General features: G+C 39.0%; 1 protein-coding gene across 7 annotated transcripts in view; it reads right to left on the reverse strand.

Moving 5' to 3' along the window:
• Window positions 1-171: 171 nt before the first annotated feature.
• Window positions 172-15,343, reverse strand: part of LOC110089307 (uncharacterized) — a 30,096-nt gene continuing 14,924 nt past the window's right edge. For 4 of the 7 annotated variants that reach the window (XM_020812271.3, XM_020812273.3, XM_072986365.2 and 1 more), the window contains exons 6-10: window positions 13,997-14,107; window positions 11,730-11,836; window positions 10,891-10,986; window positions 7,971-8,061; window positions 172-3,437 (exon numbers count right to left, since the gene is read on the reverse strand). In XM_020812271.3, the coding sequence (XP_020667930.3) occupies window positions 3,324-3,437; window positions 7,971-8,061; window positions 10,891-10,986; window positions 11,730-11,836; window positions 13,997-14,107 (519 nt within the window). In that variant the 3' untranslated portion in view covers window positions 172-3,323. Of the gene's footprint in view, window positions 3,438-7,970; window positions 8,062-10,890; window positions 11,129-11,729; window positions 11,837-13,996; window positions 14,108-15,343 lie in introns of all 7 variants that reach the window. The other 3 variants (XM_072986366.2, XM_078392361.1, XR_013544614.1) reach the window with 2 other exon arrangements.

The following is a 15,343-nucleotide window of genomic DNA, read 5'->3' on the forward strand; positions in this document are numbered from 1 at the left end:
TTCATGACATCCTCTTTGGCTTGAGTGTAAAACCCATTTCTTCATTTTAATGAATTTAGCAGATAAACTTTTTGTCAACACTGTATTCTTTCTCAGTGTGTAAACTATACACACAGGCAGAATTTAACAGCTACTTACATAGTTCTTCATAAATAGAAAATAAACATTACATACTTTCAAATTCAGTTTAATAAAATAAAAAAGTGTACAAGATTTACAGATTACTAGGCTACAACCAAGCAATTCTGATCAGCTTCCAATATTGCTGCTTTTAGAAAGACTGTGAACACACACCTCTTCAAAACTGGCCTGTCAAACTGTTGAATGTTTACTGAATATTGTATTTTTTAAATAGTTTGACTATTTTGGTGCCGTAATAGTTTTATTTTTCAATTTGTTTTTAATTGTATTTGTAAGCATCAGCATCATCTTTAGTGGAAATGTGGGATAGAATTGTAATAAACAACTGACTTACCCAGAAATTTGTTTCAAGACTAACTGTATAAATAGACAACTGATCTTGCAGATGGAACAGGCATTATCCAAAGAACTTAGTAAGAAAATAAATACTGGACAAAACCCTGTTGACCTAACTTTGTGCTGGCATAACTCAGATCAGGCACCAGAAACATTTAATTTAAACTCATAGAAAATTTCCTATTCCTCCACCAAACCCCCGTTTCAGGTTCTGAAGCTCCCTAGAGCTCCCTTTTGCCCTGGGAGAATCTTTGGGAACCTTAGGATATGGGGCAGGGAGCTTTTAGTAGTAAAAAAAAAAAATCACTGCATTGCCACCAGCAGCAGTCAGGCAGCCGTTTTAAAAATTATTTTTATTATTATTACAGATAATATTTATTGTTTTTTAAATATATTTAAATATATTTTTTATTTCATTAGATTCTCCCGCCCCCATACACCAGGGTCGAGGCTCACAAAGGCTTCCCAGGGAAAAAGGGAGTCCTAGGCATCTTCAGAACCTGAAAGAGGTGGATGGGATAGAAAACTTTCAATGAATTTAAAGTACAGTAATTGTTTCCAGCACCTGATCTGGGTTACATAAGCACAAAGCTATACTGGCAGGATTTTGCTAAATGTAAATGAAAATGAGAATACAAGGAAGCAAGAAAAGAAATTGCAGGAAGCAAGTGGAAGATAGTGGTCTGCAATGCTAACCACTGTGTATATATATGATTTTTTAAAAGTCTAAGTTCTATGTTAATTTACTGAAAATAAGATTATGCATATGTATTTATTTTATTGCTTTGTTGCTTTATTTATTTATTTATTTAATTTATACCCCACCGATCTAGACCGAAGTCTACTCTGGGCAGCTAGGATTCAGGAACTGGGCCTCATTAATAGGAGTACTTAGAACAGTGTTTCACAAGCTTGTTTTAGTTGCAACCTTATCCAAATAATCTGTGTCCTCCCCACATGAGCATAAAAACAGATTTTTAATGAGGTGAAGAAAACAAATTAAAACAGATCTCTCAGAATATAATTCTACCCTAACATATTAATATCAATGGTCCTCCAAAGGTGGATGCAGAAGAGCAGAGAAATGAGCAAGAATGGCTCTTTCATAGGGGATAGATGTGCAAGCAAAAAAAGAAAATCCACCCAAAGGGGTACAGAAATAAATAAGAGCTCTAGGGTGTCTGCAATTCTGGTACAACAGCATTAAAATAAAACAGCATTATGTATACCATGTTTAATATAAAAAAATACAAAAATAATTGCAACTAAAAATATCAATTCCAACAGTGATTTACAACTTGATTAGCTATCTGTGATTTACATATTTTGTGTACCAATAAACCTGTTTTGTTTTGAAGGAAACATTTGTCCTTTTTAAATAGTCATTATAATTGGTGGCGGCGAGTGTGAAGTGGTGTGGTGGGCACTCTGAGAGGCATGAGTTGGCAGTGACGTCAGAGTGGCCTGCTACCTTTACAGTAAGCAATAGGAGTGTTCAGTAAAATCTGAGGCAAGTTAAGAATGGTTGTGGACTTACAAGACTTCCTTGTATGGGGCTTCCTTGCACAGGAAAAAGTATGATGAAAGCGTTGATCAGCAATCCAAAGGACATTTAATGTTCCCCGCAACTCTAAAAGTGTAGGTAACACTTTGCTTCAAAAATAAGACACATAAATCAGAATGTACTATAAACATCCCATATCACTGGCTCCCCACTACCGCCTTTTTGGGCTAGTACTTAAGAAGTTTAAAATAACTTTTTTCCCCTCCCTATGAATTATGAAGCACTGTCGCACAGCTGAGATAAAGGAATTATTCTGCTTTATTTTAAAGGCTTACCATTAAAAGAACAAGAGCATTTGTTTAACACAGGGTTGGGGAATATTTTTACCCACTAGGTTTGCAGGTGGCATTATTGGAGACTGGGAGTTTTATGCCAATGGGCAGAGATACTGCTATCGAGTCCAGGGTCTGGGCTCACAATTGACATCAACACTTCTCCCTCCATCACACCTCCTACTTCCACAGGTATCTTCCACATAGCTTTCCTTCCATGCTGGGTGGGGAAGAGGCTTCTTTACCCTAGCCTATCCTGGAAAGTACCCAAGCTGCTCATGGGTGAAAATATATACAGTACTGTAATTTACACACCTATCAGATGTTTCACATGAGAGTCCTTTCTCCGTATCTTCACAAAGCTCTGCTAATTAATACTATTTTACTATTTTTCTTCTTGCTGAGAATGCATGTCTTGTTTGTTCTTGCATGCGAGTGCATGCCTCCTAGGCTTTTCTCCTCTGCTTTTCTTGAAGCAGGGTGGGGGTGGGGAGAGCACACTACTGAAGCAGGGTGGTTAAAAAACCACCTACACTTAGCAGCAATCAGACACTGAGTAAAGGGAAAAGTTAGATGAAAACAATCACCTTTAACTCTGGTCTAAATGACAAGAGAGAAAAAAACACAGAAAGAGGTATCTCTCTTAAGACAGCAGCACCCCACCGGGCAACAAAGACACAACACAAAGAATCATCTGTTGTGTGTAGCATAAATTTAAACAAGAGGAAAAATTGAAAATAATTCTACTCCCCAAAAAGGAGAAATGTCTTTTTGAGTGTGGTACCTGCAGAATTTCTCATTCTCTAACTACGAATAACAGTACTTCATAATCTTCACAAGAAATACATCAAACATACTTGTTTTTTTTAAACTTTTACATAACCAAGAATATGTTCATGATTTTTGGCATTATTTTCTGTGACACAAATGGTTGCTCCCTTCACATTGGAGTCACTGAAGAACTGTAGATCCATAATTTGAAACAGTTTGAATGTCTTAACATCTTTGTGCTATAGAATCTTGTATAAGCAAATTTCTTCAAGTGCTTCTGTGTCAGCATCTTCCAAGAATACATCATAGTGCAAAGGCATTGCTTCTACCCATTTGTTCAGTGGAATATCGACCTGAAAAGGGATTAAAACAAAGTGTTCTTGCACCTGATCCTGTTTCCAGAGCCAATAAATCTCATAACTACTGACATGCACATGTCAGATCTGGACCACAGAACTCAGGCTGTTAAATACTATACAGCAAAAATCTGAATATATTCTTCCCATTTTTACATACATAATTTTCCCACATTAATCTACTTCAGAGGTTCTTTTGCTACCAAACTGACTTAAAATGTGGAAACAACTAGAATGAAAGATTCTGAAAAAATCACTGGAGCCTACGCTGCAGGTATTAATTTAGTTTTCTCCAGTTTACTCTTTTTTGCTTCAAATCTCACACTTATTTTTCTACAGCTCATTAGTTCTGGCTGTGACCTCCAGAATCCCTAAGCAATATTTTGCTGATCACTGTGACTTGAGGATATTGGGAACTATAGCTGTAAAAATTAGAGATACAGCTCCCCACAAACTCTACTGCAGAAGTTGCATCCTCTACTACTGGTGTTCTGACTGGACCACTTCTTAATTTGTTTATAACTAACCCTTAAACAGAAATACCATAAACATAGCAGAACTTTTGCATTTCAAGGCTTTTTGTCCACACAGTTAACATTTCAGCCCCTATACTCACAGATATACACTTCCGCCAAGAGAATATAAGAACAGGTTGCTTACATGTAATTGTAGTTCTTCAAGTGATCATCTATGAATTCACCCCTTTGGGATTGTCCTGCATGGAGACATTTGAAATATTTCGAGCCTGAAAAAGGTTGCTAATTCATACTCTTTCCACTATACATACTCCTCATCTGGCTGCTAGTCCTCAGTGCACTCCTAATAAAATGTGCACCTGTGTAACAAACTGAGGGAAGAATGGAAGGGTTGTGTGAATTCACAGATGACAACTCGAAGAACTATTTTTCCAGGTAAGCAACCTCCTTCTTCATAATCTCTGTGAATCACACATAAGGGTGACTGGCAAACTTACTTACCAGCTGGTGGGATGTCACACCAAAACAGAAGAAATAACTGCTCTACCAATAGAAGTACCTTGTTTTGCTCTGACGTTCAACCTAAAATCTCTGATGAATGTCAGGGGCTGCCTTACAAATGTTTCTCAGCTGAACACCTTTATGGAATGCCATAAAAGCAGTAATTGCTCTAGTTGAATGCCCCTTCAAAGTTCCGAGCACTGATTTCTTTGCTATTTGGTAAGCCAAGTTTATAATATCCACCATCCAAAAAAGCAATAAAAACCATTCTTCATGTGCGGGTGAAGCAAAAGACAAAGAAAAGAAATAGTGGCAAAGGTACTCAATGGAGATGGAAAAATGACAAGAGATGATAAAGAAAAAGCAGAGGTGCTCAATTCCTATTGTAATTTGGTCTTTTTTTCTCCATAGGATTGACTATGAACCTCCAGACAAATGTGAAGTGCAAGTGGAGGGGATGGGATTGCAGCTGGAGATTGATAAACAAATAGTCAAGAATATATTCTTGAAGGCTTTCACGGCTGGGATCTGATGGTTGTTGTGGGTTTTTTTGGGCTCTTTGGCCGTGTTCTGAAGGTTGTTCTTCCTGACGTTTCGCCAGTCTCTGTGGCCGGCATCTTCAGAGGACTGGAGTAGGAACTCTGTCCGTGCTCTGTTGCTGTTTGTTGGATAGTTGAGTATTTATAGCTGTGGGAGCAGCTTTTGTCTTTGTTCAGGAGATAGGGTGATCAGCATGTTTTTGTTGTGATAAGGGGTTATCGGTCACTGTGACTGATGGGTGTCGTTAGCTGGTCATTTTTGTGCAATGATCCCTGGCTCTGGTAGACCGGGCCTACCGGGGGTGGGGGCTTCCCTGGTAGGCCGGGTTTATTCCACAGGCTTTCCCAGGCAGTAGACCAGATCTACTGGGGGAAGCCCTCCCCTGGTAGGCCCGGTCTACCAGGCTTTCCCGGGAAGTAGACTGAACCTACTGGGGGAAGCCCTCCCCTGGTAGGCGTGGTCCACCCTGGGAAAGCCTGCACTGGCGAGGGGGGAACCTCTGGAGGCCTTCCCCACTGCCATGGGAGGCATCTCGGAGGTTGCCCCCACTGCCGATCATGCTTCGGAGGCACAATCGGCGGCGGGTGGGGACCTCCAAGATGCCTCCCATGGCGGTGGAGAAGCCCTGGAAAGCATCTGGAGGCAGATTGGCAGCCTACGGACTGGAAGGAAGAGGTGGGGAAAGCGCCAAATTTGAATTTGGCGTTTTCCCCGCCTTCCTCATCTGGTCCGAAGGTCGATTCTCCAGCCGCAAGTCAATTGGAAATCTTGTGGCCGGAGAAGTCCGTGCCTCGAAAAGTACGCACGTCAAGCCGAGCATACGTCGAGGGTCCACTGTAACTAGAAACCAACATGGATTTGTCAAGAACAAATCCTGCCAAACTAATTTGATCATGTTTTTTTATCACGTAACCTCCCTGATAGACAGAGGGAATGCTATAGACGTAGTATATCTTGACTTCAGCAAAGCTTTTGACAAAGTGCCCCATTATATCCTGATTAGCAATCTAACTAGGTAGTGGGCTGGATGCATGTAGTGTCAGGTGGATACACAATTGGCTACAGAATCGTACTCAGAGGGTGATGATTAATGGGTCCTTCTCTAACTGTGAGGAGGTAACAGGTGGGGTACCCCTAGGCTCAGTTCTGGGCACGGTGCTCTTCAATATTTTTATTAATGACTTGAATGAGGAAGTGCAAATCTGCAGATGATAAAAAATTGGGTGGAATAGCTAATACCCTAGAAGAGAGGAACAAATTTCAAAATAACCTTGATAGGGTGGAGCACTGGGATGAAAGCAAAGGAATGAAATTCAACAGGGATAAATGCAAAATTCTGCACCTTGGAAAAAGAAACCAGTTGCACAGTTACATGATGGGGGCGACCTGACTCAGCAAAACAACGAGTGAGAAGGATCTTAGAATTGTCACATATCACAAGCTAAATATGAGCCAAGAGTGTGATGTGGCTACAAAAAAGGCAAATGCTATTTTATGCTGCATGGAACAAGTTCAGAGAAGGGCAACAAGGATGATAAGGGGTCTGGAAACCAAGCCCTATGAGGAAAGACTGAAAGAATTGGGCATGTTTAGCCTTGAGAAAAGAAGGCAGAGGGGTGATACAATAAGACTTGTCAAATACTTAAAAGGCTGTCCATCAGAGGAGGGGCAGGATGTGTTCTTTTCATCCCAGAGTACAGGACACAGAACAATGGGCTTAAGTTACAGGAAGCCAGGTATTGGTTGAATAGCAGGAAAAACTTCCTAACTGTTAGAGCAGTACAACAGTGGAACCAGTGACCTCAGGAGTTGGAGGGTGCTCCAACACTGGAGGCATTCAAGAAAAACTTAGATAAGCACCAGGCAGATATGCTTTGATTGTATTCCTGCATTTAGCAGGGGGTTGGACTTGATGGCCTTAAAGCCCCTTCCAACTTAACTTTTTAATGATTCTATAATTCATAAATTGGAGGTTTTTTTAAAGCAGTGGTCCCCAACCGTTTTGACACCAGGGGCCGGTTTAATTGAAGACCATTTTCCCAAGGACCAGGTGTGTGTGTGTGTGTGTGTGTGTGTGTGTGTGTGTGTGTGTGTGTGTGTGTGTGTGTGTGTGTGTACTTGTTATCCAGTAGGTTGTGGGAGGATAGCTTTGATCAAACTCATAAAGGAAATGGGGAGCAGGTGAGGGGCAATTTAAACTCCACCTCCTGTTAGGCAATACTAGAAGTTTGTTGAGGTGGAAATCTGAAACCACCTTTGGAAGGAACAACAGGTCAGGGAACATTGTCACCTTGTCTTTATAGAACTGCAGAAAAGGTGGGTTGCATCAAAAAGCACACCGCTCAGTAACTATTTGTAGTGATGTGTCTGTGACTAAAAACACTGTCTTGTAGGATATAAATTTAAGATTGGAAGTTGCCATAGGTTCAAATAGTAGTTTTATGAGCTAATTATGTACTAAAGTAACAAATCATTGTGGCAGGTGTTGAACATTTGGGTAACTGTTCCTTAAGTCCTTTTAAAAGGGTTATATATCTGAAGAAAGAAGAGGCACCAGACCTTTGAGGTTGATGTGCTACAATGGCCAACAAGTAAACTTTTAATTAAGAGTGGGATATACTGCTTTGCTTCAGGTGTAGAGAAAAATGCAATAAGGAATGTAGCGTGGGAGGCTTCTGTACTGACCTAGTGAAGTGTAAAAGTTTAATCCATGTATATTTGTAGTTACATCTGATGGATTGGTTTCTAGCCTCTAGGATAATTTGTTTCAATTGAGGTGGCATCTCCATGTGTTAACTTCTATGTGAACCTGCTAGTAGAATGTTCTGAACGTCTCCATGCAGGCACAGGACAATCCCAAATGTCTGATTCACAGAAACTACAAAGAAGAGTCATTAATACTACGAATCGGCTCTTATCCTTTGAATAAATCTGTTAAATAAATCTGTTAATTTTACCCTCATACATTGGATTAATAATGATATTTAAAAAGTTTGAAAAACAACTACCTTACCTGAAGTTCTGAAAGAGATTTTTCAAGACTTGGTACTGTCACTAATAAAGATCCTTTCTTTTTTACATTTTCACTGATGAATTTCCAGCATCTAGAATAAAGCGTGTTCAGATTTCTCATGAAGCAAGCCTTACAGAAGTGCCTTGCCTATGACAACACAGCATGATACAGCAAAGCATAGTCTTCTTTTGTTTGCTCTTGTGAGACTGTGCTTGAACACAGGACTCCCCAAGTCCTGAGCTTAAACACAGGACCCCCACGTCCTGAGCATTACAGGTAGAAGCCTAGTTTGGCCCACCTAAGCATAATAGCCTTTTGAAGAACATGGTGTCATTGACTCTTCCTATGACACTTAAAATAGGGCACAAGTTGAAATCCTCTCACAAACCTATCTCATCCCTTATCAAACATCCTTTCAGATTTATCTGATCCCTCAGCCGGTATTTTCCTCTAAGACTGATTACATCATTTTAAAGAACCTGTTTTTAATGCATTGGCTTAAGGATACAACTGTTTTAACAATAAAATCAAAGTAGCTAACCCCTTTGAAAGTAGAAGAACAAATCATACTTTGCAAAAAAGCTCTTGCCCAAACACTAAAATTGATTTTAAAAGAATTAAAATCTAAAAACAACGGTGATGCCTAAAATGAATCAATGGTTGAAGGCAATTTTATGATGTCAGTTACGTAGTATAAGAACTTCCAATAAAAGAACTACACGGAACAAAGTTATATGATTACTCTGTTCTAGCAATAATATCAAATCATCTCTTTAAAAAAAAGGCACAGGCATAGTAGTAGGCTCAATGCAAAGTGTGAATCAGTAGATAATCTTAATACAAATTATAATCCAGCCAAGGTTTCCTTACATGTTCCCCATTTTCCCGTCACAGTATTTTTTTTCTTTCTTTCTCCATAGTCAGATATAAGAGTAATTTTCTAGTGAGTCCTTCTGCCTCATTTTCCTTATTGTTCATGTCGGGATGCCACACTAAGCATCAAAGCAGACTTGACAGCTTTGTGTGCCTGTGCAGGCAGATTTAAAAGTGACCATTAGAGGTCTAATTACTTGAAAACCTTTTCCAAAAAATTCCAAAGTATCTAGAGAGGTAAAAAACATCATTTGCTCAAGGATAGCAACCTAAAGAACATTAGAAATGAGTTTATCTATTCTTTTAAGTTTTTAGTCCAAAACAAACTTTTCTCTCCTTGGACTATCAGATTCTCTTTGGGTGCCATCATTACTGATTCTTTTTTTAATTAGTAGAAAAAGAGAGAGAAATAATTGAATTGGCATATGGTTCCTTCACAGGTCTAGTAAAAACTTTTACATTTTTGAAGGCAGTGCTCAGTGTAAGAGAATAATGTAATCTATCACATTTTTAGTTTGCTGAATAATTCACTGAGTTTAGGTATCTAGCTGCAACGCTATAAGGTTGGGAATTAAATTCCCCACTGTGCATCCCAAAAGAGCTAGCCTGTGTGGTCTTGGGTAAGCTGCACAGTCTCAAGGTGCCCCAGAAGAAGGAAATGGTAAACTACTCTTGAGTATTCTCTACTGGAAAACCCTGAAAAGTGCCATCATAGGTCAGAACTGGCATGATGGCACACACTTATATTATTATTGTCACATGTTTGTCTCCTGATCCAATAAATGTACACAGGCTTGGATGGAATTTGTAAATGAGGTCAAAGAAAGATTGTCCAGCTTTATTAATCCACAAGTCCTTAGTATTTTTGACAGGGAGATAATTTAAGTCTTTATATCTAAATCCTAATTCATCTCCCATTTTATAGTTCCCCTCCCCCCCCTTCTGGCATTCATATAATCTGCTAGCAAAACTGGAGGGTCAGTGCACCCCTTAAATAGATCCGTTAGGGCTTGGTGTAGTTAAGATAATGTTACTTTCATGCATTAAATTCTATGGGGGGGGGCAATACATATTTATCAAGAAAATTCTAAAGCTTACTGGGCAAGTCATCTGTAGAATTAGGATGGTGCTGCTAAAAACCACATCCCACTGCAGAGCATTTGGATGTTTACCAACTAAGATAAAAGTTACCAGGTCTTGCCATGCATGAACCACCCAGAGCGGCCTTAGTAACCAGATGGGCGGCATATAAATTGAATAAATAAATCTCTCCCCCCCCCCGCCTTTCCTACTTGATAGCAGGTAAAGTATAAACCGCATATCCAGGGAGATAAGAGAAAACCATGGGAATAATCCAGGCTTCCTGAATACAAAGAACTTCAGATTAGGAACAGAAATCCTTGTCTATCAGTTTGGAAGTCCATCCTACAGTGGACCAGGCGGTAACTCTGATAAGGCATTTGTTAGGACGCAGAGAATAAGGTAGTCAATCATGTTTGACCCTTCCAGGCATATCACTAATACAAGAGGTGACTTATTCCCATAAATTTAGATCTATTTTCATTACTGCTATGCCAGACCTCAGTTGCTGCATCATGTGGATATAAAGGTGACTGCTCTTCAGATACAAAACTTATACCGAAGAGCTTATCATCAACTATACAGTTTTGTGCTGCATATAATGCAGTTTGAGGTAAAGTCATATCAGTAGACGTGGCTCTCAGCCAGGGGTTTAGGTTAATTTTGCTTAAAATATGTTGTGTTTTGTTTTGGAAAACCTTAGCTGTGTTAGATTCACTTGTCCTGCAAGAGCAGACTTAGCAGGATCTGCTAGGCATGGAAGGCTAACATACCAATGGTGCTGGGTGGGGTTTGTAGTTCTGGTAATGTTTACATGTCAGATCAGCCTCTGATGAGATTTATATAAAACAATCCTGTGATGCTATGATGCTATAAGGCAAAAGTTTGCAGGTTTTAGGGGTGGCTCTTTAAGACGCTCCTTTAAACTGACTCATACTGTTGTTCAGTTGCAGGCACAGTGAAGTACCTGTTGATTAGAACTTCCTCTTCAGGGATGATAGGCACCATTTTCATCAAGAGATTTCTTATTTCTTGAGGACTCAGGAAGATATCGCTGGCATCTCTATTTAAGTGTTACAAGAGAGGTTCTTGTTTCTATGGGCAGCAGAGTTTGAATCTTCAGCTCTCATATTATCATTCCCAAGTCCAGATTTATGGAGTGATTAGATAGTAAGAGTTCCTCCTGCTTTTGTATTATTGTATCCCTAATGCAAAAACACCCGTCTTTAATCAAAGGTTGAGTTATAACAATCAAAAACTACTTATTCCTCTCCATCTCTGATTCCCTGCATCTAAGAATAGAGTAACATTCTTGCAAAGATTACTTTTCTCCAAAAAGTGGAATGAATGAAAAACAGGTACCCAACTGTAATTGTACCACCAATTGATATTTCACATTGCTGAGGTCTGCCAGAAGGTCTTCAATTTAATTTTTAAAACTAAAAACAAAAATGCAAACTGATTTTAATACAACAGTTTTCCATTTGTGGATTTTGGTAAATAGCTTTCACCATTAGACAAGGTCCAATATCTTTGCATGTCACTGCATTAACAGAAGCAATATTGACTAGCTGCCTTCAGCAATGTTATCATTCTAGCTGCTGCTGGAATGCGAATTATTGCAGTCTGCTGTCCTTATGTTTTTTGCATGCAAAGAACTGAAACAAATAATATATCTCATAACGTTCACAATGTACATTTAAAAAAAACCACTGTGTTTATATTTAAAGACTAGATTTAACTAGTACATGCAAGGCTAGTTTGTTCTCAAAAAGGTATTGCTGATCTGTCAGACACAGAACTTACCTGGCCTGTTCTGATCTGTCAAGGAAATATTCAAAGACATTATTCATTATGACAACGTCAGCATTCTTAAGAAGTGAAGCCTGAGTACAAATGTCTGCATTAAGCACCTGAAGGGACAGAATTTTGAAGCTTTTTAACATAAAAGATTATTTGATACGTATTAGTGTCAATCAGTAAAATTAACAGACCAGGAAAAAAGAAGTTTTTCATCTCTCTTGTGCATTTTTTCAGCATTTAGGACTCAGTTCTTGATTAAATCTAATACAAAGTAATATTTCAAGCAAGATAGATAACCACTCATATCTGTGCTCTGTATGGAGGACTTGGAACAGCATCTAGTGTGGCTGAGAAGGCCAATTTGACAATCCCTTCTACACTGAAGACAAATACAATCTGTCCCCTGTCCAGCTCCCTGGTTTTGCTGGTTTCGGGACTGCCTCTTTGCCAGCCTGCTGGACAAGAGTCTCTTCAAAATAGGAGAGGCCATGATGCACTGCCTGCCTACAGGCTGTATGCTCAGATGTCAAGATTTCCCATCTCTTGAGGTCCTTTCCTAAGGCCTTCAGATCCCCCTTGCAGATATCCTTGTATTACAACTGTGGTCTCCCTCTGGGGAGATTTCCCTGCACTAATTCTCCATACAGGAGATCTTTAGGAATCTGACCATCAGCCATTTTCATGACATACCCAAGCCAACATAGACGTCGCTGTTTCAGTAATGTATACATGCTAAAAATTCCAGCTCATTCTAGGACTACTCTATTTGGAACTTTGTCCTGCCAAACGATACCAAAAATGCATCAGAGACAGCACATATGGAACGTGTTCAGCTTCCTCTCCTGCCGTGCACAAAGGGTTCAGAACTCACTGCAGTACAGGAGTGTGCTCAGGACACAGGCTCTATAGACCTGGATCTTGATATATGCCGTCAGCTTCTTATTAAGCCATACTCTCTTTGTGAGTCTAGAACATGGTAGCCTCTTTGCCAATGCGTTTATCCAGCTCGACATCTAGGGAGAGGGTGTCAGAGATTGTTGAGCCAAGGTACACAAAGTCATGAACAACCTCCAATTCTTGTGTGAAGATGGTAATAGAGGGAGTTGAGTCCATGCCCTAGCCCATGACTGGTGGTTTCTTCAGGCTGATTGTTAGTCCAAAATCTTGACAGGCCTTGCTAAAACGATTCATAATAATAATAGTAATAATAGTAATTCTTCTTATTCTTCTTCAAAAGCACCAAGCACAGTCAAAATTATAAAAACATTGACTGGTATTATATAATACAGTAGATACAAGTTTTAACCAAAAACCTAAGTAGCTGTTAGATATCGGCACAGTATGTTTTTGGTTAAAACTTGTATCTGTTATATAAAACCAGTCAACCTTTTTATAATTGTGACTGTGCCTGGTGTTTTTGAATAACAATAACAACGCCCGACATTTTGCTGCATCATCATCATCATCATCATCATCATCATCATCATCATCATCATCTATTATTATTATTATTATTATTATTATTATTATTATTATTATTATTATTATTATTATTATTATTATTATTATTTCATCTTCTGTTAGCTCAGTGGTTCCCAACCTTGGCTCCCCAGATATTCCTCGACTTCAACTCCCAGAAATCCAGGCCAGTACTGTAACTCTATGAGCTTTTGTCCTAGAACATCTGGGGACCCAAGTTTGAGAACCACTGTTAGCTACTGCAGCATTGTGGCTGAGAGACTAAGTTCTGAGTTTCATCACCATTCAGTTATCTCCTTACCTTAAGCAAGCCTCTCACTTTAGCTTCAAAACATTTCTCACAATCTGAGAAACATGTCTAAACAGCTGGAAGTTCCTTCCAGAATTGTCATAAGAACTACTACAAGGTCATGCATGAGAAATGCTTGAACACCCAAAAGTGCTACACAAATCCCAAGTATTACTATACTTCACTAATCTTATTATTTTGGAAAAAGTCTTATTGTTAGCTAGCTAAATAAAACAATTTGCACTGCTACAGTATCCCTTCAATAATACAAATATACACATTTTATAACATTCTTCTGGTCTCCTTTTAAAATTTTGAACTAAGAATACAGCTTTTCAAAACTAAAATTTTCAAATATGAACACTTTAAAAATGTTTAAATTTTACCCAACTTGTCTGTGTGACTGAACCCAGAAATTTTTTTAATGCTGGAATATAAATTTGCTAACCTACCATAAATAGAACAGTCTCTATAAAAAGAACAGTCAAATGTGTTGTATCACCTTTATTCTGTCAAAGAGTTGGTATTTTTCAACAATAGCTTCCTGCAACTGACAAAATTCTGTATTCATTTCAACACCATAGATCTGAGATGCTGAGCTATAAAAGTAGCCCTAAAATGGAAAGAGGAAAAGTGAAGAAATTTAGATTTCATTTATCAAGAGAATTCACTTCCAAAAGTTATAGGTACAGGATAAGTCTTTAAGAATCTTACGACGTTTCAGGCTCTGTTGCAGATGTGTAGTCCTGAGGCTGCATGAAAGTCCCACGAGTCTGTTTTTGTAACTGTCAGCCCTTCCCTGTGTATTCTTTCTCCAACACTGAAAAACTGAATTGTAGCTCCAGAAAGCCTCCACGAGTGGCAATTAAACTTTTAAATAGGTCACAAGGCCCAACCCTAACAGCTTAAAGTACTCATTTTTCAAAAACAGTTGTGAGTGACCTTTTGTTGTGACAGATAAATAACTGGGACAATAACCTCCTAAAGCCTTTTCAAAGCCAGGACCATTCAGGTGGGAGTGGAAGATTTAGAAAGTAAGGACTGACAACTGAACAGCCAAATGGAGTTTAGACCAGCCTTGCTAACGAAAGGAGGCATCAGACAGGATGGCCATAAAGAAGCCAGTAAGGATATTAACAACATTGAACTATAAATGTTGAACATCATCAGTTCTAGCTTAAGGATTACACTACCAAGAATATAAAATATTATTACAGTATTTATTGTTAGCAGCACAGGGAATGTATACAGTTTTGGTAACTCCTGGTCCCTGATATGTTACTCTCATCCTATCTTCAGTGAGGAATTGCCATACTAGCCCTTCCAGTTTTATTTTTTACATTTTTGCACCTGTCTGTGTGGCCTCTGGAGAGCCCTGAAGGAAGAAATTTGATGCCCAGAGTTCTCAAAACTGTTCGTCTGATCAAAAATTCAGTTGCAAAGTTGACACCACATCAATTAACTACGGCAACCCCTGCAATTCCTCTTGCACAGGCATAAGAGTATCCAGTTGGATTTTGCCCATTGACCACAATCAGATTTACTATTCAGCATGTATTCCCCAAACTGCTTTGTTAGTATGTGATGGGAAGAAAAAAATATTTGAAAACCTGACATTTATGGGACAACATGCATACTACCAGGTACAGTGGTGCCTCGCATAACGATTTTAATTGGTTCAAAAAAAAAAACGTTATGTGAAACATCGTTATGCGAAACACCATTTTCCATAGGAATGCATTGGAAACCGGTTAATCCGTTCCAATAGGCACGGATTGCCGTCCTTAAGCGAAAAAACCCATAGGAAACATCGTTAAACAATACAATGTTTCCTCCATTGGAATGTATT

Source organism: Pogona vitticeps, chromosome 1 (genome assembly GCF_051106095.1).
Source record: "Pogona vitticeps strain Pit_001003342236 chromosome 1, PviZW2.1, whole genome shotgun sequence".
Classification (NCBI taxonomy): Eukaryota; Metazoa; Chordata; class Lepidosauria; order Squamata; family Agamidae; genus Pogona; species Pogona vitticeps.